The 27,968-nt window shown below is 28.2% G+C and overlaps 1 protein-coding gene and 1 non-coding gene across 3 annotated transcripts; one reads left to right on the top strand and one right to left on the bottom strand.

The window, feature by feature from the left end:
* Nucleotides 1-296: 296 nt before the first annotated feature.
* LOC105253863 (V-type proton ATPase 116 kDa subunit a) lies at nt 297-27,921 on the bottom strand. Of its 2 annotated transcripts, none has more exons than XM_025414499.1 (14): nt 27,694-27,921; nt 7,452-7,592; nt 6,923-7,102; nt 6,277-6,405; nt 6,081-6,163; nt 5,458-5,584; nt 4,792-4,968; nt 4,341-4,553; nt 3,848-4,061; nt 3,322-3,751; nt 2,831-2,958; nt 2,522-2,754; nt 1,665-2,059; nt 297-1,284 (listed from the first exon to the last, which is right to left on the bottom strand). In XM_025414499.1, exons 2-14 carry the CDS (start codon nt 7,566-7,568, stop codon nt 1,188-1,190), a joined length of 2,523 nt encoding a protein of 840 aa, XP_025270284.1. In that variant the 5' UTR covers nt 7,569-7,592; nt 27,694-27,921; the 3' UTR covers nt 297-1,187. The 2 variants fall into 2 exon arrangements, with proteins under 2 accessions (XP_025270284.1, XP_025270283.1); XM_025414498.1 differs by lacking the exon at nt 27,694-27,921 and adding an exon at nt 15,203-15,377.
* On the top strand, nt 21,715-21,841 carry LOC112639670. The gene has a single exon (XR_003123628.1). It is a non-coding gene; the product is annotated as a U4atac minor spliceosomal RNA (small nuclear RNA).
* Nucleotides 27,922-27,968: the final 47 nt, after the last annotated feature.

Here is a 27,968-nt window from a genome sequence, read left to right as displayed (position 1 = left end):
CATCGCATTAATACCTATGATGGATACAGTCGTAATGGTAACTTCGCACAAAAGTTCGAATATTCATGTTTACCAATCACTCAGGAGAATTTGTACTCTAATAATATATACAAGAATATACGTTCGTGCTACTCGCCTGAATCTGTCAATCATCATCACGGATAATTAATCAATTAGGCATGCGGTACATAATACCTTTTCTTCAATAATTCGAGCTCATTATAATCTCCTCGCTCTTTTCTTCTCTTCTTCATAACGCTCAAAATTACAGTAGTTTTTCGATGGTTGCTTTTTTCGCGGAAAATGACTATAATATCGTGCGCATACGACAATGCTATTATTATAATGGCATTACACGACATTATCAAATATTACTACGCGCGACGAGAATTGTTTAAGGACGAGCTATCGACTATGGCATATCCACGTTACTAGGTAATTAATGGAATGAATACAATACGCACTAGACAACAGTAGTAATAGTAGTAGCGTTGGTTACTGGATCATGCGCACTTGTTATATTTTTTTTCATTTCGTATTATAATTATTAAATGTATATATAATGGACATGATTGAACGAATCAGCTTTTATTTTAGTTAAATTAATCAAATATCACTTAAAACTTTTTTATTAAGTGCAAACATTATTATATTTGCTCTTCTTTTTAAATTATAAATAATTTAAAAAATCGACATACAAAATGCAGATAGATAAAAATCAAGAAAAATTTATTAAATGGCGACAATTTATTATAGCCGATTTTACAAACGAATTTTTAGATTTGCTCATGCGAATTCGGCAAGTTAAATAGAGTTAAAAAGGCTATAAATATTTAATGTAAAAATATAATAAATGTTTATGACACGCATCGGCTTCCCATCCGGCGTTGTCATCCGCGGATAAAAAAAAATAAAGACAATATATATTTTAAAAATGTTATCGCAATTACCGTGCATATTCGACCGAGATATGATTTCGACATAGATAATTGATGGCTAAAATTACTAAAGAAGGCACATTAGACTTGTTTGAAACAATTCACAGTGATTCAGTCCTGTTTCTACTTCCCCAGGCAACAAGACAAGATTTCGTATACGAAAATACTTAATATATAAAGAGGTCTTCGCCCGCAATATGTTCAATAAACATACATCTAACAATTATTGCTGTGTGGACTAGCGGCAATTTACTCTTCGGCGTCTTCAGCGTCTAAAATACTCTTAAAGTAAAATGGCTGGAAGGGATATCCTAGACCCTCGTAGAACTTAGTCATAAACTCGACCCTAAAGCACAAAACAAGACGAAAATAATGAAAGATATAATAAGAAGCTATAATCATCGAGATATTGCGTCTCATTGACTTCTATAATCAATAAACATAAAAAAATCATAAAAAATAAATGTCGATGTCAGTAATAAAACGACAATTTAGATCATGGATAAAAATATTTTGAAAAATTAATACAGAAAATTTGTGATATTTATCAATTAAAGCTGCAAATTAATTGAAAGTAATTCTTATTCACCGAAAGTTGAATTCAATTTGTCTCTTCTCTCATATCTAGAAGAAAATTTTTTAATCTTCTTAAAAATTTTTAAATTTCTTAAAACCAGTCTTTAAAAAATTGAAAGAAACATACACAAGTAAGATCATCGTACGTACCAGTGAAGTCGAAGTGTATGAAGAAATGCCGACAAGCCCTCCATCATGACAAGAATGACAATGGTAAAGAAGGCCCAGACGGCAAAGGTGAAAAATAGTATGATGCTATTTTGATACTGATCTTCTCCAGCGCCTAAGCCTATTCGCAATACTCTGTTCCAGAGCACTTCAGATAGCTGGGAATGAGCCAAAGACAGCGCCCACAACCGTAGATAGGAGGCAGTGTGCGAGACGGTAGACAAGACATATTCTATGGTGTGGATAGATTGATGAATCATCAGCTCACCGAAGCTATCTTCATTGTGACCGTGACCACCTGCCGCATCGTTACTCGCCCCCGTGTTCTGTAATTCCTGCGGCTGCAATTCGATGTCCTGGGACGCACTTCCGTTGCTCTACAGCATGAGCAATGCACGTACAATGTCAGCTAACGTCAGCATTTCATTCGTATTTGCAATTAAATACGGAACGTAATTTTATTGATACAGCGGATACGAACAAAATATATTTCATCATTTAAATGATAATCTATCTTATTTTCATTTATATTACATATTTCACATATTATAAATTATAATCATTTTTATAGTATTTTATAAATATTCGCAAAGATTGTCTCTCACAAACTTGCGAAAATTATTAATTTTATAATTAAAACTAATATGAGATAAATTCCGCATTATCGAAAATGCATTAATAAAGATGTATTATAAATGTACAATAAAATAAATAATTTCCCTAACATTTCAAATAAAAAGAAAAAAATGAAATATCAATTAACAAATTATTATTAATGTAATAAGTATTATGTAATATAATTAATGATAATTGAACAGATAAAATAATGCGTTACTTACGTAAGATTTCCCTGAAGTTTTAATTTTTTTTGAGCATACTATAAATAACGGTTTTCCAAACAGCATCACGGGGACGCATGCTACAGCGGAAAACAGGAGAACTTTTTGCAAAATATCCTGTCCCTCAAACATGTATTGGGAGCAACCTTCGGGCACAATGGCATTTTTGAAGAGCATCATGTTAATAAACGTAATCAAAACTGATGGTGCACAACCTGGTCTTCGTCCTATATCTACAGTATAATACATATTACATTAGCGATGATGCGCGCGCGATTACTCTAACAATAAGATAAATTTAATATTTACCATCAGACGAAGCGTTGTACAAAATCCATTTAATAAACATCAAGGCAGTCATGTAAAAAAACAGGAAGATAAGGAAGAACAATTGCGGTAGAAATTCAAGGAAGAAACTGGAATACTTCTTGAAATACCTAAAAAATTACAATGCGACGCGATAAAATATACAGAGATCGCGAAAGATTTCATTCATTTTCTTGAAAAATAATGCAAGTATTTTACACGAACATAACTTTCGAAATGCTTTCTATTCTTGTTATATCAAGATGTTATTCATATATTACTTAATCATGCTAATACATATCTTCACATAGGAATAAGATATTGTTCTCACGATTTCGTGATCCAAAGGAGCTCAAGAAACATCGCAGTTTAACGTACATTGTTCTATATTAATATGTTGATACGTAAATAAAATTTATATTTTTGATAACATTTTATATATTTAGAATATATTATATATAAAGTAATTTTTTCATCAAGACTGCAATACTTACATAATATTGACCACGTTCACGCACACACCGAAAATCATGTGTACGACGCCGAAAATGATGGATAACTTCATTTTGAACGAATTCTGAAATACAATTTTGTTGTGAGCGAGCGCCCAAACCGGATCTATGCCCAAAGGATATGGCTTCTGCAGATAGTGTTTCGCCTTCGCCTCTGGCAACAAGTCCAACGTCTTGTTATATATTACATCGTGAGTCGTATACGTGGCCCTCCAACTAGATCCGAATATGTTAACTGACTTTGCAAATATATCATTGTAGATGAAACCGCTGTAGATGGAAAACAGACCCATGAGAAGGATGATGTAACGACCGCCGAAAAATAGATTCCAGATCTCATTGTCCGATTTTTGAGCGATGATCTTCTTCTCCCGTAACACCATGGCAGTGCCAAAAAGCGTCAGTATCAATCCTAAATCAGCAATAAGTCATACCAATAATGATATGTGAGTATACCATATTTCGTGTATTTATTATTTTCCATTCATTTTTTGTCCAATTTATTCACCATGACCAGCATCGCCGAACATAACGCCGAACAGGAAGGGAAACGTAATGATGGTGTAAAGCGCCGGATTAGCCTCGCGATAGGATGCCACGCCGTATGCATCAATCAGATTTTGAAATCCTCTTGTAAATTTATTTGTCCTGTTAAACGTCGGGGGATTTTCATCCGTATGGATCACGTTGAGAAACGATGGTATAGAATTCCCGCATTGTTGCTAAAAAACATATCTCACGTTCTTTCGTTTCATGCTTCATGTATTACATTTTGAATTATCTATTATTACCTGCAGATAGTCTCACAAAATAAAAATATTAGATGTTTCAACAAATTATATAAATTATATAAATTACTTGTTAAAATAAAATTCAAGGATTTTTATTGCGTCCCACTACTTAAAACATTAATGATTTGTTTATTTTTAAAATATTTAAATTAGTGCTAAAAATATAATCATGCACGTTATAAACTTAATTAAATATTTATATATACTGACCGATCCTTCTGTAAGGCAATTTTGCACGGTCCCAAGATCGGCAATAGGCACCCAACATTCTCCAATAAGACATTTTTTCGACACATCCATGTTAAACAAATTCATCGTATGATAAATAGCTTTCATCTTTCGAACCATAATACTCCAATTTGGCAATTCTTTCGCTACATTATGCAGAACACGTTGACGATGATCTTGCGTTTGATTTAATACCTTAAAAAATATTATGTCCAAATGCAAATAAGATATTTTCATACTATATCTGTTTATATATATCCATAAATATTATAATGTTTCTTCAATTTAAATATAAAGAATGTTGTTTTATTAAATTAAAGAATCTAATAAAATTTAAATATCTAATAGAATTCAATAAAATTAAATAAGATTTATAACAGATATATTTACACTGACTGTTATATTTATTTATTTTAATATACGACAATCTCACCAAGTTAAGATCCGCCAACTGTGTTCGCACAGCTTTCAGTTTTTCCTGACGTTTAGCCTGACTCGTCGGACAATCATAAAGTGAAGCACGGAAACCGATGCAAACCTTCTTAATACGAGTTTTCAACTGTTCTCCTTGAAAAAACGCCACGAAAGCTGTTTTATAAATTTTGTTGCTCTGAAAATATTTCAAGGAGAGAATCAGGCGCATCAAGGAACGAATGTTATTCTCATTTTATAATGAGAATATATTTGATATTTAAAACATAAATTAATCTTTCGCGAGAGCTATTAATTTTATTCTGGTATTGCCTGTTTGGAAACTCTGAGAGAGAGACACATTTTATTTTCTTATATAAGATAACGCATATAAAAAAAGAGAAAAAGATAACTCGATTTATTTTATGCGTATTTAAAGAAACAAATTATTATTTTACTTACCAAAATTAGTATTGTACATATTATAAATTACTATTTTTATAATTATTGTAATAATTATTTATAATAATTGTTATAATTATTCAAATATATATATATATATATATTTCTTTTTAATTATTATAAGACCTTTTGATATGAATTTTTTATAAGCACAATCTACATGCAATATAATAAATTAAGTAATTTTTCTGTATATGTAAAAAATAAAAAAATAATCAGAACTAACCGTAGCTGGATCTTCCAATGGCTTTTCAATTTCGGTTTGTCGAAGAAATACGTTTCCACGAGATATACGCCAAAGCATTCTCTCGAAGGCAGGAACTCGTTCGCGATTTATTACTCCACCGACGAATCTATAAGGAAAGAGAGATGTTATTCTAATAGTACATATATAGTATAATTTATTAAGTAATATATATTATATATAGCATTATATAAAACTGTTACTACATATTAATTTTGTTAAAAAATTTTATATAAAATTATCTATACATAAATATATATTTATTATATATTTCCTTCCAAGCCTATGTTTTATCATTGAAATTAATTAGAGAAAGAATTATGCAACTGATGATTGACGTATATACACACATACACACACACATACACGAATTCATTTTTTCCATTTTAAATAAATGGCATATGCTTTAGTACAATTTATTATTCCAGGACAAATTCTATTAGAATAAATGCGTGTGTTAAAGCAATAAAGAAGAGTATTAAAATACAAAGCTGTCCTTTTTTAATGTTATTAACACATAACGTCATATGTATATCTGTTTATATTATATCTAATACGCACACGCGAGGCTTTTATAATTAACGATTCATCAGCCATAAACTTACTCCAGATGTCCACGAATGGAAGTTGCTGGATTCGGTGCTTCCTCGCTAATGAGCGCCTTGGTGATCGAGTCGTTGGCCTCTTCCTGTTGATACAGAAGAAGAAGAAACGAATCTTGATTCTTCGACAAAACGGTAACATCGATTACACGAAGGAGGACGGCGCTACGAACAAAAGCTGCTGAACTACTTTAGGTACCTCCGAGAAAAACACTTGCGACTTTTCGAGCACGTGCTGAAATTCCGTCAACTCAAGATAGTTGCTCTTCAGATTCACCCCGTTCTGGCTCAGCTCTTGTATATCGTTCTCCGTTTTCTCGAGATGCGCCTGTTACAAGAGAGAATACGATTAATATACTATTAAATCAAGTAGAAATATATTAATTGTAAGTAATAATGTTATTGTTGAATATATATAATAATTAATAATAATATATGTCAATAAAAATATATATAACATTAAAAATTTATATACTATATTTAATATATACAATATATTATATAACATATAATATATAATATATAATATAAAATATATAATATATTATAATATATAATATATAATATATTATAATATATAATATATAATATATATAATATATAATAGATAAAATATATATTATATATTATATATAATATTATATAATATATATTATATTTCTATAATATAATTTTAATAATTCACCGTTTAATCAGATATTTGATTTAACTTTGCGATATGCCAAGATAAAGTATACCTCGTGACTTATCATTGTATTCGTATATTGAAGATGAAATGTATGTATGACAGCGTACAATGAAATATCGATTCAAATCATATATTTTACGGAAGAGAAAAATTTTACCTCGAGATTTATAATCTCACGTGGGTTAGGAGCCCGCGGTAGTTCCGTAAGATTATCCGGGATCGGCACACCATCTTTCCTGACTTCCGCCTCGATGTATCGAAGCTTTCGTTCCAATTCGTCGCATCGTCGGACCTCATTGACGAACTTCCGTTGAAAATAATTCACATCGCCGTTCAGCTATAGACAACATCAAAACGATATTATCGATGTTGAAAAAAATATATTTAACAACTATAACTTCAACATTATATATGTTCAAACAAGTGCACAGAAACTTTTTTTACTTAATCGTATGTTAATTAGATTGAATCATAAGTATGTTTACATAAATATAACTCCAAAAAATATACATTTAAAAAATCGTAAGTATATAAAATTCTTTCATATTCCAATATTTTTGATCCATTAACAAACAAAATCACTGTGGATCGCACTTTTTAATCATCATAATGTTATCATCATTATGGTCAGATTAATTATGTCATAAATGTCATAAAGCAATCAATGGAGAGTATATTTAACTTACATCACGAAATTGCACCGTACCGGTTTCTCCTAGTTCAGAAACGGAAAGGTAAGCTGCCTCCGGCTGAATGAACAGCTGGCAAAGAGCCATCTCCTCACTTCTGAACATTCCCCCCATTTTTAAACTGATTTAATCCTTATCCTGTGACGAGAAATAATATTTCTTTTAAACTGCAGCTTTTTTTATTTTCTTACTTTCTATTAAACATGAGAGAAAATATTTAAAATATAACACATTTTATAAATTGATTAATTCCAAAAATTACTTATGAAATTACATTTTTTATAAATATATAACTGTTTTAAAATTATTTATCTTAGCCATACAACAAATCATTCAGCCGAATCAACTTAAAGAATAAAATTTTTACATGATACTATTTAATATGAATATTATTACATATAAAGATATCAATATAAATAAATTAATGTAAACTGAAATTTTAATTCCGGTATGCTATTTTTAAAAATAATAAAAATGCACGTAAAAATGTAATAATAAGATGCAAAAATATTCATGAATCTTAATCTACAAGACTTATGACAATTGATATATTGCTCAAACATTGATAATTATTAGATAAGATAATTGTATTTAAAATTTGAAATTATGTCTTATTAACATGGTACACTTATCATTATCAATTAATAAATTTGTCATGTAAAATATAATAAAAAAATAGAAAACGAGGCCATTATAAAACGTTAATTTCACATATTTCTTAGCTATTTGTTAATATATTTGTTAGCTCTCTTAATAAAATGCAGCAGGAAAAAAGTAATGAGCCTCCTGAACAGATAAAAAATTAGTACAATTTTTTACTTCGTATTGAAATATATGAGTTGTAAAATTTAAAATAAAAAGACCTGTCACATTTGTAAAAAACAGAAGACGAAACATTAAGCGTAATATAAATTTCCGAATAAATCACAAAGTTCTTTTTATCAACTGACAATAATTTTATAAATGAGATATATAAAAAAGTTCACTAAACGTAGAAAGATTCAGAAATGTTAAAACCGTAGTAAAAGAAGATAGTTTTCTTATTAGTAAGAAAACTACCAATATTTAATTTGCAAATAACACTCATTTATATTCGACTTTGGAGAATCGAAGATTTATTCATAGATAGAGAATTTGGATAGATACGATTTCTCATAGATACGAATTTCTTCTACAAAATGCAACGAAAGGTATAATTAGAATTAGATGATGAAACACGACGCTTTGACATTATATCTCGTGAAACGTAATCGCCAAAAAGTCAAACGAAATGTTTTACAGCGCTATTTTCATGTAGGTGAAGACGCAAGGGTAAACACACGAGTACGAGATAAACGAAACGTTCATAAATATGTACGTGAATAATAAAGTAGTGTATACTTGCGTCCCTCATGCATCCTCGTCGGACTAAATTCTCACTGTTATCTCGTTCGTCGGCGAATAAAAAAATTAATATTACACACTTGCTTTTGAAATCTAATAACAATAGCAAATGCGCATATATATGCACATATATTATAAAATTTAAGAAAATAAAAAAAGAATTGGCTCATGTCACGAACACGGCGATGACTCGAGAATATGTAGATTTTTAGTTTTTGTTAAAATGTAAATTATGTTCTACAGAATTTAAAAAATGATATTTCTCGGAGACATAACGGAATATTTTTCATCACTAGTCATCCGCGTTCGATAAGAGACTAAATAAAGAAACGATTCGATATATTTTCTCAGGCAGAAATTTTTTGATGAGAAATTTTGATGTTGTCATATAAGATTCATAATTAAATTACTTCAATACTACAGAAATTTACAATGCTTTCCTTATTTGATATTTTAATGACATTTTCGTGTGTGTATATATATATATATATATATATATATATATATATATATATACAGGGTGTCCCAGATCACTTGTATACCCCTTTTAGAATGAAAATAAATGGCTTTATCAAAAATCGCGAACAAGTTTTAAGTAAATCGTACGCTCTATCAAATGATGATATTTTCAACTTTTGATTTCGACCGAAAATACGTCATCCGGATCGGAAGTTAAATTTTTTTAGGAGAACATGGTACTTTTTATTACAGATTCGAATTGTACGTGAAAAAAATAAGAAATTTTTGTATCAAACGTTTTTTCTTAAAGTAGCTCTGTTATTTTATCATAATTACTTTCAAGATCAATTTTAAGATTGACAGAGACACTTTTAGAAAAAATTGTGTGTGTGTGTGTGTACATATATACGTATGTATGTATGTATGTATATGTATATATATATATATATATATATATATATATATATATATATGATTGTATGTATCTTTTTTGAAATAAGTAATATACATTGTAAGCAAGTTCTTAGCTCGATTAAATATCAAAAAAATCATTAGCTTTCCATTGAGCGCCTCAAACTGTTTTGCTTATCAGTATACCATTGCCTGTAGCAAATTCTAAAGAGAACTTCGAAATGCTAACGTGTTATCAACGCGACTAATTAACATCTCAAGGCCCGTCTGCTTAAATTAGCATTTTCATTGATGTATAGAGAATATTTTATTATGTTGTAACGAATCAGTTCTCTTGAATTAATAAAGTAATGAAAAAGCTATTCTGAGATGATGAATATTTCCTATTCAAGCGTGAACTTCAACGTGAGAATATTATATTTAAACGTCGATTTATATAATATAATATATGCCATTTTATATTTTAAGAAAAGATAATAAGCGACGAAAACATTTCACACGAGCAGTTCATCAAAATTTCTATCCAGAAATTGTATTGCTACATTTAATTGCTTGTCGCACATTCTTCCTCCGTTTATAGCAAGAAACGACTTTAATTGAATAAGTAATTTGTCACATTGGCGTCGTAATATCATCAAAATACAAGAAAAGAATTATTAAGAGAATTATTCTCATATTTCATCGCATTAATATTTACAAATTAGTTTCAGTTCTGTTATATCAACCCATGTTGAAGCGTAATAAAAAAGAAAAAACTTGAAAGAATAAAATTCGTTTCCAATTTTCATATAATTCGTTATTGATTATACTAACAATATACAAAAACTTTACTGCAAAATTTTTATAAGTAGTGAAAAAATTTGCTTTCTGTTGCTTGATTTAATTTTAATACAAATTATTTATGATTTAATTTTTTTAGACAAATTTTCCATTACAAATCATTAAATTCGTTATTATTAATAATTATTAAAATTAATATAATGCTAAATAATTAAAATTAATAATGCTAAAAAATTTGATGAGTCTACTAGTCTTTAAATAAAGATAAAAAAATAAAACAAATTTAGTACTAAATAAAAAAATATAAAAATATATTCGAGAGATATTTAATCGACATCGAATGAGTCTGAGAGTGTAACCATGGAATGTAACAGTTGCGTGCGAAAATGCGTAAATAGGTAAAATTGCGACAAATTGACGACGGACGGGCGTTGGCTTCCTGTGAAATTACAGAGACAATTGTTAGAACTTTACCTTTATATGTGAACGATTAAATAAATCGCGTTCATGTTAGTATTATCACATACATTATTCTCTTATAATCTCACAATAAAAAAGAAAAAAAAACAAAAACAAAAGTCTATTATCTGAAAAAAATTACCTAGAAAATAAAGTATTATAAAAATAAAGAACCTGATAATGAAAGAGATGAAAAAAGAGAAAAGGAAAAGAGGGGGCAACCACTTATATTGCTGATTAGGTTGTAACCTTAATAAACTCGGCGCAAGTTCTTCACGTGTGCGCTGTTATGGCTGACTATGAACTATGTGAGATTATAGTTTGCGAGATGTTCAAGCAAGTGTTTTATTGTAAGAAAACAACGTATATCGATTAGTGATATGATAACAAATCAGACAAAACAACAAGTAACGAGTGAGAAATGTAACAAACGATATCTCTTCAAATGATATGAGTTATATCATAAGCAATGAAAAAAAGTTATATCATAAGCAATGAAAAAAAAAGTTGTAAGTTATATTGTGTGAATTATACATTCTCCGATTATCCGAGTGTTTTACGAGAAAAAACCTAGCAAAGCAGATTTTTCCTTTGATATAAAACATAAAGCTTCCTCATAAATAGCATAAATGAAAATATAAAATACCAAATATGTTATGTATATGTATCTTTTCAACAATTAAGTATTCATGTGTTGATCACTAAAATATTAAAATCGATGTTCATTACTATTTAATTATGACCGAAATTCTTAAAACTGGTGACAGTATTATAATGGATTTCTAAATGTCAATCTAATATACTGTACGATACATGAGATTTTTGAATGATTCATAATATACATAACATCTGTAATGTGCAAATAACATGCCGGCACATTATACTACGTAATGAAGATTGACGAATTGTATGTATCAATTTATCACCTTATCATAATTTAATCTAAATTGAGATCTTAATTCAAGGTTAAATTAAATCGAGCTAAAAATCGATCGTTGAATCGATCAGCTTAAAAAAAACGTAAGTCTAGAATTAATAAAAATAAATATAATAAATAATAAATAAAAGTAATAAAAGTAAAAATAATCGTCGAAATGTACTTCATATATAACAATCTATGCGAAAACAACAAATCCACGTAACAATCACATCGTAAGCACATCATATGTTGTTAGAAAACAAGAAAAATCCTGCAAGGCAACCGTTCTTATTTGCCAGACACATAATTTTTATCGAATTTATATATTATTCTCGAAACGAGATTGAGTCTGATTATCTTATGACACATTTATCGAATCATATACTTGACGTACAATAAATTACAGATGCTAACACGGGCAGACGTTCATGGGTTGATGAAAATAGCGCGAAAATATTGACTTACACTACTGATAACACATACGTTTGTCAAATCGCATTCAGACTACCGACGATTAAACGTTATCGTTCTTTGAAAAAAAGGAAAAATATTATATAACAATACTACGAGAGCGGATTTGATCGGATATAATCGTACCGAGCGACTGGCGCACGTCTCGTACCATGTGGACCTACAACTTCGCCGTTGGTTCCGATTCAACGAGTGTGCAACAACACAAGTCCGGGTCAACTAGCTACAAACAAGGACGACAACGAGAGAGAAGAACGCTCACAATGAACTTGCTCATTGTACATACATATACCGAGCGTCAGATGCTCGTTCAGAATCAATTCAACGTGTTAGATATTGCTGTCAACGTATAACACGTAGACTATATCGACATCACGTGCCAGAGAGATAATCGTTTCTTTTTACAGGAAGCACGAAGATTAAATCCGCACAAAAGATAATATGCGGAAGCTATTATCGTCCGCTGAATCGAAATTTCTTTATACTTTTACTTACGTTCTTGTTTGTATAAACTCACTTAATTCTTCACAGATACACTTGAACGCAGTCGTGGAATTGATCGTAATTCTTTTTTAAACTTGTTCTTCTTTTTAATTTTTAATAAAAACGGAGAAAACCTAGTACGTTTTCTCTCTTTCAGACAAATTATACTCCAATATTTACCATTCGAAAGTACGAAACCAAAGTACACAGTAAAAAATTTTGTATTAAATTTAACATATTTCACATGTCCCAATTTATCCACTCTAATTTTAATGTTAATTTAACAGAAGGCAAGTATGTAAATAAATAACACAAGTAATATGTTTAAAAATTAACACAAAAGTGTGACACTTAAACTTTATCTGGAAATAAAGTTTGTATTAAATTAACATATTTATAATGTTAAATTTAATTAAAAGAAAATGTTATTCTTACATTTTTATGATAAATAACAGAAGAGATATGTCGATTTAACATATGGAAACTGTTATAGAGAGAAAAATAACACAATTTATCTGTTCATTTTAACATATAACATATTTCATCAAAAATTCGTGCATTTATATATTAATTGTATTGTTTTAACTCTAGAAACGGTGAATATTAACTCAACGCAGAAATGTCAAAATAACGCAATGATAATATGTTACATTAACATAAGAATATGTTAAAAATTTAACACAAAATTTTTTACACAAGAAAATTTTAACAGAAATTCAAAATGTTTTTTACCGTGTACAAAAAAAATTTGAATATTTCTCTAGAAAGTAATAACGTATCAAAAAACCAATTTTTAGAGCTTATTGTATATTGTAATAGCATTCACACACACATACACATCAGATTTTATAGTTTAAAATACCGGCAAAAAAATAAAAAAAAATTTGCACAATTGAAAAGTGTGTATCGACGAACATCGTGAAATATGGTGAATGGAAACACTATCTTTATATTCGAACATGTCTTCAAATACAAATGTGCACGTTCAGTTCATTAGTCGCTTTTGGCAGGCAGCTAATTAAGATTTTTCAAAATTGTCAATAATTACGTCAAACGTCGCGAACAAACAAGACAACGCAAATAAGTGTGTTAATTAGGAACAATGATTCTTGTTACACAAATTTGCATATTGTTCTTTTTAGTCTGCAATTGCTGAGTTCTAAGAAGAATAATGAATATAATAATAATATATGATATAAACAGGTGGTTCAAGAAACAAAAGAAACCAAAAAAATAAATGATAGTTCTACAATACAAATAAAATTACATATACAAATAAAATTATATATTAAAAAGAAAATACGTTACAATTTACAAAATATTCTGATTATAAATTATCTGTGAATCATGATTTTCATAATCATGATTCAGGATTTTAGGTAAAAGTTTTAAGGATGGAAAATCTTTTCACCATGAAAAAAGCTCTGTCTAAAATGTTATATATTAAAAATAGTCTTAATTTTTAGAGCAATATCGAGAATTGATAAAACATATATTTAATTATATAACAGAAATCTTTTGAAAAGATTTTAAAAAATGTACTATATTTTATGATATTTTATTATGATGACCACACATGTTTTTTTCCGGATTTATTGTCATTTACTCGGCGCACGGAGATATTTTTTGCTATATCATATCATTATCGAAATATCGAATTATAATATTCTTTTACTTGTTCGATTTCTCTTTATGTATTTTGCAGTTTCCCTAATTATTCGATAAGTTTTCTCTATAATTAATTCAATGGATATAATTTAACAAGACATTATTGTCTATTTTATTACAAAAGATTGTTATTTTTCTTCACTATGAGCTTACCTCAATGACACTATTTTTCATCGCACATTTAATTTGAATTACGAGGTTTCTAGATATTTCTGGGAAGCATGAAATAATTATTTAAAATAAACAGTGCATCGAGATTCCATGTATGATAACATTTAAGATTAAATCTAATGTCTCTTGAGTCTTATCTTTGAGCAATTTTACTTGCATAACTTGTTATTGCCGTTGAAAATAAATTGAAATAAAAAACTGAATCGTTTTATTATTATATTCTTGAATTTTAAGAGTGTTAAGAGAGAAATACTTCTGCGTTAAAAAACCAATATAATATTTTATTCCTATGTACCACTTGATTCTTATTAATTATTCTTATTAATTCAATTTTCTTATAAAGCTAAAAAGATAACTTCTTTGTAATTCCGCTTTGCTATTTTATTTTATTGTATGCATAATCAATCAGATGACAATCCTCATGATCGATGAACACACACGTTGCTCGCATGGTCATTAACCGAAATCTCTCGAGGAGAAAAAAAGATATTTTTTTTATCAAAAGATATCTTCTTTCCATAAATACATTTAAAAAAAGACAAACCTTGTCGAAAATCTCGATACTCGTATAAATTATTGATACGTGCAATTTATCTCCACACAATAATGAAACTTTAGTCCAGTTTATCACACAAGTGCAATATACTCGCGACTGATTTGACTAGATCCAACACAACGAATAAATCCCACCTTCGCGATGCAAGAAAAGTAGAGGTGGGTTTGGTAAGGAGAGGGAATCAGAACTCGTGACGATCTCCTGTTAGCAAGATAAGAGCGGATTATGACAGAGCGCTGTCTCTTTTGTATCGATATTGTGTGTAGCGCCGCTTTTACATGCGTACATCTGATTGGGATTGTCGCGCTATTGTATAGAACGGTTACAATACTTTCGACCACTATCATGCAAATCAATCTCGTTGGAGAGATAGATCCAATGATAAGTTCAATGGAAATAAAAGTAAATAGGAGAGGGCAGAAGAGCATGAAAGATCAATCCGTGAAGTCTTACATTAAAAACGGACTTGACACATTTATCGTTACATGTATGAATCTCATTTAAACTTTACATCATAATAATCTCTAATAATGTGTTCACCTGTAGAGAATATGGTTAACAACCGATGCATTTTTAAAGGTGCGGCTATTTCAGACTTAACACAGGTCATAAATGGAGAAGCATGCATAATTCTGGATTGACTTGGTACAAAAGATTAAAAAAATGCAGAACGAAATAACGAAAAGCTAATAATCAACACGAATAATTGCAATGCAATGAGTTCGATAAATCATAATCATATCTCGCGTATTTTATGATAACAAATTTTTTTCTGTCGCTACATTGTGTGTGTGTGTGTGTGTGTGTGTGTGTGTGTGTGTGTGTGTGTGTGTGCGCGCGTGCGTGCGTGCGTGCGTGTGTATATATATATATATATATATACACACTAAAGAAATAGATATACCTTAGAAGCTTTAATGAAAAAATTCTTTTTCATGTTTTAAAGAAAACATTTTCATTGTAAAAAATCTCTTACATTACATTTTTATAATTATTAATGAATTATTTGTTTTTGTATATTTTATTTTGAAAGTATATATATATATATATATATATATATATATATATACCTTATATACCTTCAAAATAAAATATATAAAAACAAAAATAATTCATTAATAATTATAAAAATGTAATGCAAAAGATTTTTTTACAATGAAAATATTTTTTTTAAAACATGAAAAAGAATTTTTTCATTAAAATTAAATAATCCTGGTTGAAAAGCTAAAATGCGACAAATAGAACAAGGATGCGAATATAAGCGGGCTGATAACGCAAATCTAATCGTTGATGGCGTGCAAAAAACTCCCTTCACCAAAACAATTATATTTTGCGAGATGAAAACTTAAGTCACTGATTGCAATTATTTTTAGCTGTATAACCTTTTCTTTACAATAAATAGGTTATAGCAATACTTGCTTGAGTATTGCGTGCCATTGTTTTCAGATTAATTATAGCCCTGCTTGCACATACTCGTACAATTTTTTAAATTAACAATTTTTTAAATTAACGATTTACAATAAATTGCATAATAAAAATCTAATAGCAAAAATAATGAAAATTTTCGCGAGCTCCTCGGTTACATCGCTTCGCATCGTTGTTGCCCGAGATTCTCTTGAAAATGATAAGGCGAATGTGATAATAAGAATGATAATAAGCGGTTGCCGCACACTACCTTTGTATGACATACTTCGTATAAATATTTGTTATCTTCTGATTATTAAGGTTTACCGCTCGTATGACACTGTAATTTATACAGTCGTAGTTATTTATCCTTAACGAACAAAAGATCCGCAAGCTTATTTTTGATACTCAAAAATTACATCGCAATTATACATAATGACGAAATATAAAGACAATTTGAAAAATTTGCAAAAATATCGATATTTGATAATAGACGCAATTGATAAAGAAAAATAAACTCTTGGTTAAAAAAACCCGATTATTTTTTCACTATCGAAGTCAAGACGCAGTTAAAATTAAAGTATTTATGTTTTAAATTAAAATTCCTCTCTCTCTCGGCAATATACATTAAAAACGTATAAATATGAACCGCAAAAAAATCTAATAGAAACGACAATGTTGTTAATGCATACGAAAAAATAAAATGGTCGAGTATTGAAATTCTATAACCAGTTTAATCTTGCTATCGATGAGAAGTTGACTATCGCCAATAACGATACAATAATAAAATATTATTGTTACTTTCTAAGATAACGTTTCATCAAATCTTGCGCCAGATGCCTAGCGGCTACGATAATAGGAACGATATCTCCTCTAAGGTCAGTACTTATTCTTGTATGATTTCTAGGTCGTTGCAGTGGCCTCCGATCTAACGGTCAACTATTACGCAAATTGCCGTATCTCCAGTGACATCTTTCATTATGCAAAACGATAAAATTGTGATGTATTATTACATTACATACACGCGCGTAGTTCATCCGAGAAGAACACACGTGATATTATGCTCATATGCATAGATTAGAGTCACGTGATGGTTGATAGTTTCAACAGCTTTAGTCTCTTCAACAGCTTTGGTTTCTGCAGGAAATTAAAGATTATAATTTAATATATATATATATATATAATGAATTTTTGTCAAGCCATAATTACCTCTACTTTTTAAAAGCTTCTGAGATTATTAAAATTATAAATACATTAAAATCATAAAATAGTTAATTTTTTAGTGATCGTGTAAGAAGATCTAAAATATTATGCGTTCATTTTCATTTTTAAAACATTAAAGATTATTTAATTTCGAAATTATTTCACGTGCGGTAAAATTTTGTTTTAAAAATAAGACGTCATTAATGAGTTAAAATGCAATGATGCGCGTGACTATTCATTATCTCTGACGGAAATAATCAATCATCGTGAAAGCAAGACATGCATACATATATATATCGCAATATAAAATATTTAATGATATTATAAAAACTGCGAATAATCTTATCTCGTGTTGGCTTATTCATAATAACAGTCTTATAAATTTCAATCTGATAATTATGAATAAAAAAACACTAGTTATTACATTATTTTTCTTTTTTCTGCATGAAAATACGAAAAGAAAAATTATTTATCAATTTTACATCAAATATTATAAATGAGAAATTGTGTGCATTATTTACAATTTCTTCTTAATTTTATTAATTTTTTAATTTTATTAATTTTATTAATTTTTCTATTTTGGATTACATTTTATAGAATTTACTCGGAATCAATTATAATATGTAGGTTTATATGTGTAGGAATATATGTATAACTAAGTTTTGAAATTGTATATGACAACTATATCACGCACATATACATTCTTATCTGCGTTTGAAATTTTACTCTGCATTTGTAATTTTTTGAAGTCTACTTTGTAAATTAACATTAATTCCTTTAAAAGGAAAAAGTATATTAAGCTGCTGTCAGTGAAATATAATAGTTGTACATTCTTCAAATGAGAGAGAGAGAGAGGTTTTATCACGATGCTTGTATCTATTAAATTCATAATGACAGGAAATTAAAAACATATGAGTAATGACAAGTCTTATCTTCATTGCTAACCTTCCGTCGATTGCGTGATCTCCCGTAAGAATAGGTTTTCAAATAAAAACAGCATATATCAGATTCTACGCCTAAATTGACTATGTTTGAAAATTATTTCACTCTTTCGTTGTTATTCTAAATAAATATGGATCTCTAGAGCAATAATTATACATACATGCATATATATATTTGTCGCAATTAAATACTGCATTATTATTAGTTTATTGGCGACATATAGCACGCTAAAGTTTATACATATATATACACTTCACACAACTCTATTAAATTTTTTTTCTAAACGCGATTACGAATATCGGAAAATTATTTAATATTATATAATAAATTAATAAATAATTAATTTTTATAAATAATATGTAACTACATATTACGACGATAATCACGTAATTCATTTAATTAGATCGAAATAACAGGATCAAAATTATAAGTTATCGTTTCATTGCAATTCTTACGAGTAATAATTATTTCTCTCCACATATGCTTGAAGTCAAATATATTTCGTTTGATGCTTTATCATTCGATTCCGGTGATCTAAAGAATACATCGATAAATTTGGATTGACGTATAATACAACAATTGAACCAAGATTAACATAATGAAAGGAGTGAGAAAAGAGACAGAGACAGACAGACAGAAGAAGAGAGAGAGAGATTAATCATTTAATAAATAATTAATCTATAATTTTATATAATTTAATGTTTCGCGTATATATAAAAGAATTTAACAATATAGGAAGTATTTCATATCACTATTTTACTGCTCAAGTGTCACCGTGCGAATGATAACAAACCGTACACGCCGTCAAAGTCGAACAATATATTATGTGTGTGTGTGTGTGTGTGTGTGTGTGTGTGTGTGTGTGTGTGTGTGTGTGTGTATGTAGGTATGTATGTATACCATAATATGCAAAATATTTCGGCGATACATTAATAATAATATGATGTCAATAAAGAAGAAAGATCGTTTAATGTGATCGTTCATGGATAATTTTTAAAAAACGCCTTACAACTGCGTTGACTCTTTATGGCCTCTTAATATATTTTATTTTAATTTGTTAATAATAATATATTGTTCGACCTTGGTGGCGCACAGTAGCCTTATCATTTGCATGACGACATTCTAACAATAAAGTAGTGGTATGAAATACTTCATATACTTGAATTCTTTTTCTAAACGCGATCGTGACAATGTATCGAAGTAAAATAATTCGATTCGTTATGATTATTAATAAATAATTAATTTTTGATAAACGACATGAAATTGCGCGACATGATATGCGCGCGACGATAAATCTTTCTCGAAGCGCAATTATTCATTATTGCAAATAAAAATCAAAACAACAGAAATAAAAAAAGATAAATTATTGTTTCATTATTAATTCTTTTATTATGTCTTTACGGATAATAATTATTTCTTTAATAATGCTTAGAGAAAGAAAGAGAGAAAGAGAGTCAAATATATTTTGTCTGATGCTTTACATTTTTCTAAAATGCAAATATAAATTAATTAAATAATTGTTAAATAATTGTATATCATAATTTTTCATTACTTAATCTTTATCATAAATTAATATTTCAAGTTTACGATTCATATTATTTTGCATATGCTGTACATATCAATAATAATCAGAAATTGTTGTCACTAGTATCATATGATTTTGATCTCGCAAAATATCAAGTAAATACTCAAATAAATCGCTAAATATCAAGTAAATCGTATGTCTCTTATGGCATAATAAAGTGCGTATCTCGTATGATTGTTCCGCGATCAGGAGTACGGTGCAAAGTGTTTCGCAATCGTTGTATATACAACTAATCATGATTAATCGTATTTCCGCAAATAAAAGTGTGAGTACGAGAAAACAGCAAAGAATGAACAAGAAAAGAAATCTAAAAAAGGATTCGGATGACAGATGGAGTAGAAGGAAGAGTTGAAAGGAGGATGGAAAGAAGAAAGAGAGAAAGAAATATAGTATAAGTAATTTATAAATTATTTATATATATTATTTTTATAAATATAGATATATTGCTCGGTTTTTTCATTTCCATGATAATAATTCACTCTAAATTATTTTATAATATAATGCATATATAAAATATTTTAAATTTTAAATTTTAAATTTTAAATTTTACTTATAAAATATTTAAAATATCTATGAAAAAATATATATCTGTAGTAAAATATATTTTTGTATTAAATAATATTTTGATATAAATATTTTAATATTTTATAAAATGTCACAAGTTTTATGTGACTATTAGATTTTTATATCCAAATATTAGAGTTTTCTTTCTTATTGATTATATTTTTCAAAAATTTATGAACAGTTTCAAGAAAAAACTCTTTTTAATTATGCAATTTATAATATTAAACTATGTTTAAAAAAGAAAAAAAAGAAAAATCGATAGATAATTAATTTTATAAAAAGTGATAATTAGTTTTACAAAATCAATTATTTTAGACACTTTATACAGAATAGATCTGTAAAAGTAATGGTTGTATTTATACTTAATTTGTGATTGTCTTTCGATTTTTATTAAATAATCAGAAAATCGTCAAAACTGTCATGTTATATCAATTATTTCTTTAAAAATAATTTGTTTTAAATCTTTTAATCCAATAATCAGAATACATGAGTAAACATTACACTGGATATATTTTTATCTTGAATTAATAAAAAGTTTAAATATTTTAAATTTGATATTATTTAAAATAAAAAATAACCTTCAATAAGAATCTCCATATAATTATAAGATTATTATAAGATTTGTATTTATACTTGTATGTATATATTAATAAATAGTAAAGCGCAATTATTGCACACGAGCATTTTAAATTCCGTTCTATTTCATGAATTGCTGCGTCTGCCAAAAGATGGCAACATTATCGACTTTCTCGTGAGTAGAATATTATGATGAACATATATAAAGCTGACGTACTAGTATAAGAGGGTCCTTGTCTTTGGGGAGCAAAGTGTTCAATGATCGTTTAGTGAGAATACTGTTGCTGAAACCCATTGTTAAAGCTATATGACCGCATCCATGTTTTAAAACATGAGATGCAATTTTTGGAAGGCCTCTTTACTTTACAAGAGGCTTCTAATCATATATCAATACACATATACAAGAAAATATATATTAAACATTCTTGTATTTACCTAATTTATTATTTTATATATTATTACTTGTTATCTCTCTCTGTTCTTATTATTAATTACTATATTGTTAATTAATAAATTTTATGGATCATTAATTCGGTCAACAAAATTATATATTTCATTTTCAATATAACTTTTGTTACAGCTATATATATATTCACAAATTTTTAGCGTTTATTTTATTTAATTTAAAATAAAAGGGCGTGACAAAAATGCAAAATAATAAATAATATGTAATAATAACGCTATTAAGATTTATATATTATTATATAATAAATGCAAAGCATACAATCTATATATTGATGATTAAAATACATAATTAATAATAATTAAAGGTCAAGTATTAGTCATCTTAACAATATCAAACAATTTATATTGGCACTGCGCAATTGTACTCTGTATGCATTACATAATAGATTGAGCAACATATTACTGTAACTGTTGAAATTATATTCAAGTATGAATGTAGGCCGTCAAACTAGTCAATTTTAGAGAGAGGGGGGAAGGGAGGGAGAGAGAGAAAAAGAGAGAGAGAGTGATGTTTCATATTGCTCGTATATATACACACACTATGTGTAATCATATTTTTATGTTTCATGTCTGAAAAAGTAACGCTTAATAAGGATTGCTTTACAATTAGAAATTTTTAACTAATGTGATTTTTTACATTAATAAAACAACTCAAACATGTTTATATTTTTTGGAGTTTAAAAAATAATTTAAAACACATTTTATTAAATTATTTAATAAAATAAACACTTTGCTTTTATTATAAAAAATTAAATGTAATAAATACTAAATAAATATTTTTTGATAGGCTTAATTTATGACAATGTCTTGATATATATAATTAATAATAAAAAATAAACATATTATATAATAAATAAAAATAATAATAAAAAAAATATTAATTTAAATAATAATAATTAATAAAAAAAATATTAAATAATGCTGAATTTTGTTTACGATTCGACATCTCATAATATTTCGGTAATTATATTTTAAATCTTAAATATATACTTATTTAAAAATTATCTATGCCGCCCTATTTTCGTAGAAATAAAATTTATTAATTTATAAGTTATGTGTAGTTACAAAAAACATCTTTCCTGTAATTTTGCAATACAATCCCTGTCTGTCAAAACAAAACGTACAAAAATTCTTTTTTTCATCGGATTGTAATATTTTTTTATGAATTTAATCGTAAAATATTAATCACCGCGTCTTTACAGTTTGATTGCATTAATAATATAATCTTTTCAACATCAAATTTTTCTCCAAAAAAGGTCGTTCAGTTATTTGTGAGTAGTATCTGTTCCCGCAGATTGTAAGCTGCATATCAATCGTAACCATGTACCAAATAAAGCAACTGAATAAGTAACTGGGAAAAGGCCTACGTCGAATACACGTTTGAAATGTCTAAGCAGCACAAACCTTGGACATCAATCAGCCACTGAATTGGCCTTAATAATCACCATCTGTTTGGCGAAACTGCGACAAAGAAAACTGCAATGTCTTTCTCCGAATCTATATGAATCGCATACGAAATATTTTCTATATTCTTATATATTCTTATATATAAAATATTTCTAAATATATATATATATATTTTAATTATAGGGTTAATTTTTAAAATATCAAATATTAAAGTCTGGAAAATTTTAGAGAAGAAATACTTTTCTCAGTTATTAATTATTAAGAAATTGTTTATTTGCATATTTTCATATGCAAATAAACAATTTCTTAATAATTAATAACTGAGAAAAGTATTTCTTCTCTAAAATTTTCCAGACTTTAATATTTGATATTTTAAAAATTAACCCTATAATTAAAATGCTATTTTAGTAAAGTTTTATCGAAATGAAATGAGAAATAAGGCTCTGGCATCTATTTAGGTTAATTAAAAAGTTCCATTTTTAATTGAACAGTATCAAAAAATAGCTAAAGCGATTATAAGCAACTCGTTTTATGATCTAAGCACGAATATAGATCCCATTTCCTGTATAGACAGAATTATCGTACGCATTTTTTACGATTTTAGTATAAGCAAAACAATTTTCATTATAAATAAATATTACGTCGCTCAAGTACATAACATGACATGCGCTTATTTGCATAAACGAACACACGTATACATATAATAACCATCCAACTACTTCCTCAAAACATTAACCTTGAGATAAAACAGCAAAATTATACGTAAAAAATAAAATGTCGTTATGTATGTTAAAGTCAAATAATAAAACGAAGAAACACTTTCAAAAAATAATGAAAAATAAGCGTTTATCATTTCAATATGCAATAATATTTTTATTAAACTTATAAAAAATCATAATGAATTAATTATTTGATTTATTAATAATTGATTAATAACTAATTAAAAATTAACATTTCATACGTGTAAATATGATAAATTGCGTTTTTTTGTTCATTTTTCCTCTCACTTGCAGCAATGTATCATTACAGTTAACTCTTTCTACAAAAACAAAAATAATAAAAATACAAAAAAATGTGTGAAGAAATAGCATAAAATTGCAAATGAGTTTTATTTCTATAGACATGAATGTTCTCTCATAGAAATCAAGTTCAAGTGTTCATGAGAAAGAAAGAACGAACAAATAAGAGAAGGAAAAAAGATGAAGCTAAACTAGGCAGGTAAATAGATATAGTCTGCCGTAACAGGGCATCGAACTTTTACTCTCGACCGAGAATCATGTGTAGTGCATATATACAGCGAATACGACGGTCAACGAATCGTTCGTTCACATTACCTCACTTCACAAGTAAAAATAATGTTTAAGACAGAATGCCTTAAACATATCAAAACCACTTTTAATTCATTTTTAATTACATGGATTTTTTTATCAATTTAGGATCAATATTTCTTTAATAAAAATGTCGACAGGTTAATAATTTTGAATTACATATTCGAATGAAATCGAACTTTTCGGAAACTAAACTTTGGAAAAAAAAATTTTGAATAAAATTTAAAAATTTTTATTTTAAGTAAAATTTAATGGATTTATAGCTAGAAAATTGATTACAAAGATATTTAACGTTAAAAATTAAAACCAAAAATAATAATTTTACTCGACATTTGTGTCCAAAGAAATATCGATTTTAAATTCACATATTCTTCACTGCGAAAGAAAGACACCTTATGTGTGTTCGCGTGTCTGAATCATAATTTGATTAGTCAGTGCTCATTAACTGATAAATACAGCATCTGCCCATATGATTGACTCTATAATCAATATTGATTACAATTTCTGTGACGGTCATTCCACGGTTTGCTTCCTTCGCGTGTGGAAAAAAAAATCGATACCGAGAGCTTTATTTATATCCGACTCATGCATAAAGTGACGAGTTGCCACTGCAATCGAGCGAAGATGAAAGAGAATTTTCAACGACTGTGCCGTTATAGTAACAATCATGTAGATAGACTCGATGCAGAGATATACTTAGTAACAGATATCATTTTGTATATTTGTGCGATCGTGACATTCGCCAACCAGCTAGAACGAATTCGTTGTTAACTTTCTTCTACGTACTCGTTTCGTATTCGCAACGCTATTTATACAAGATACATGCAATTTTTATGTATGCTCAGTAGGCGAATGGAATCGTCACGTCCTCGAATATTGTTTGAAGATATCTTGAAAAATCTATGTGTTTTTTACGAGCAATCGTGAGCGAGTATTCCTCGAAATCAACATAAAAGATAAGGCAATTTTACAACAAGTCACACACGTTCTGCTGAATAGTAGTTTTCCTAATCTTTAGATAGCAATGCGAATGTAAAATGCAAAATTTAGCCGACCGAATCCAGTTTCAAACGTAATAAGAATAGATAGACATGCGTATATTAATATCTTTTATAATCTTCCCTCTCTTTTCCTCTTTCTCTCTTTGATCAACATGTGATATTAAAAACTGCAAATTTCATAGGATTTCTTGTGACGTCAGTTTTCATATACTCTAATTACCATAATTTCAGTTTAATTAAACGAGTCTGAGACATCGAAGGCATCTCGCCAATTATTTAACTTGGCTTATGTAAGATTAGACAAGGTTCGAAGACAAACATAAAGATTAACGCGACTGCAGCTGAATGCGAAAATAAAATCGCGCCACAGCCGTTGTATGCTATGTGTTACAGAAGTCAAAATCTACGTTTATGCAGGACTTATGACAAGCCTTTATTTGCTGGCATTTAATGCAGAATCGTCAGATTTGCGTATAAATTAAATAAGTATAAATTAAACAATAATAGTTTGTGATGATTCGGAATTGTCATAATTTCAATTTACGAATCTAATTTTTACCACATTAATTATCACGTTTTAATTATATAAATTACATAAATCTTCGATAAATAATAATAATAGATAATAATAATAATAATAGATAATGATAATAATAGAATAATAATAATAATAATAATAATAATAATAATAATAATAATAATCGAATAATAATAATAATAGATAATAGATCATACAAATTTCGATCAACATACACACAGACATATACACACACACTTTATTACAAACTTGCTCTTGCTGTATTAAAAAAAAGAAAAAATTAGCACTTATTTAATATTTAACGAGGGCAAAGTATCACAGGCTGAGCACAGCAAATCTAAACACGCTACTGGTTTAACCGGAGTTCCCGCGTAACCATCATGAGTTTTGCCTAACGCAAAGCAAGAGATACATAAACCCGATTCGTCTCGTACGTCTATTCTTACGTTCATAAGGTTATTTACACTCGGTATCTGACACCATTTTCGTAGCTCGAGGCACGGTATTCAGAGCCAAGCTCGACTATTTGTTCGCCAAAGTCTAGTGAAGCTTAAGTGCCGAAAAGTGTACTTTGTCTTTCGCGAAAAACGCAAATAAAAATCTTAAGGAATAATAGAATAACTTTAAATTATTTAAATTAATCGAAGTTTATGTAGTTATAGTTTGAGAGAAGAACCATGTTAAAAACAACCTTTTTATGTCATATCAAATTTCGCTTAATTGTTTTAAAATTTATTTTGTTTCGATCGCTTTTTATACGTTTATTATTTTTATATTATATTTATATATTATTTAAATATTATATAATCATTCAAATATTAAATATATGTATAAGAAAATCTTAAAATATTAAGATCTTACGATAAAAGAGAAAAATTTAATTAATTTAATTTTATTTGATTACAAGCACTCAACATTTTTATCACAAATCATAATACTTTTATATAAAAATTTACGAAACAAGAATATTTTGTTTTGATAATAGATGCAAAAACATTCGGAAGTTGTGTTAGAATTGTCAACACGAGCAATAAATAGATCGGAATTATTCCAAATTTTATTTTATATACATTCTGTATTTTCTTCTTATTTTTTTTTCTTCATTATTTTAAATGATAATAGGAAGATATAGAATTTTTTGTTCTTGTGTAAAAACCATAAATTTCTACGTACAGAATATATAAAAGATATAAGCAAAAAATGTGATAATAAAAATATATAAGTAAAATATAAACAGAAAAATATAAATGGCAAAATATATGAAAAATGTATTATAACTATTATTATAACTATTTATAAACTATTTTTTATCATAAACATACTTTCTATATTTTTTTAATATTTACAATATTTTATATTTATTAATTTACTATATTTGTACTAATCAATTGTGTTAAATAGTATATACACGAGAGTGAGGTGTTTTGATACGTGTCCCCTATAATTCCTTGCAATCGCAAACTTACCCGTTTCTGAAAAAGATGGAAAGGTGCGCGTTGGCATTTGCATTAAAACGCGCGACAGCGCGACACGTTTCACACACAGCAATAAACACGATAAGCACTAAGTAAATTATGCGAACCGCGCAACGCAACGGACCGAAAGGGACTGGACGATGATCGCGATCCACCACCATGCGCCAATTCTCCCTCGTCAGCCAATACTCGCAAACGTAAACATTCGCAACAGCTGATCGCCACCACTGTCAAACTACGCGCTCCGATTTTAGCTCCAATGGCGG

Source organism: Camponotus floridanus, unplaced genomic scaffold, assembly GCF_003227725.1.
Source record: "Camponotus floridanus strain SB8 unplaced genomic scaffold, Cflo_v7.5 scaffold81, whole genome shotgun sequence".
In the NCBI taxonomy this organism is placed as follows: Eukaryota; Metazoa; Arthropoda; class Insecta; order Hymenoptera; family Formicidae; genus Camponotus; species Camponotus floridanus.
This window is presented reverse-complemented; position numbering and strand designations above follow the sequence as displayed.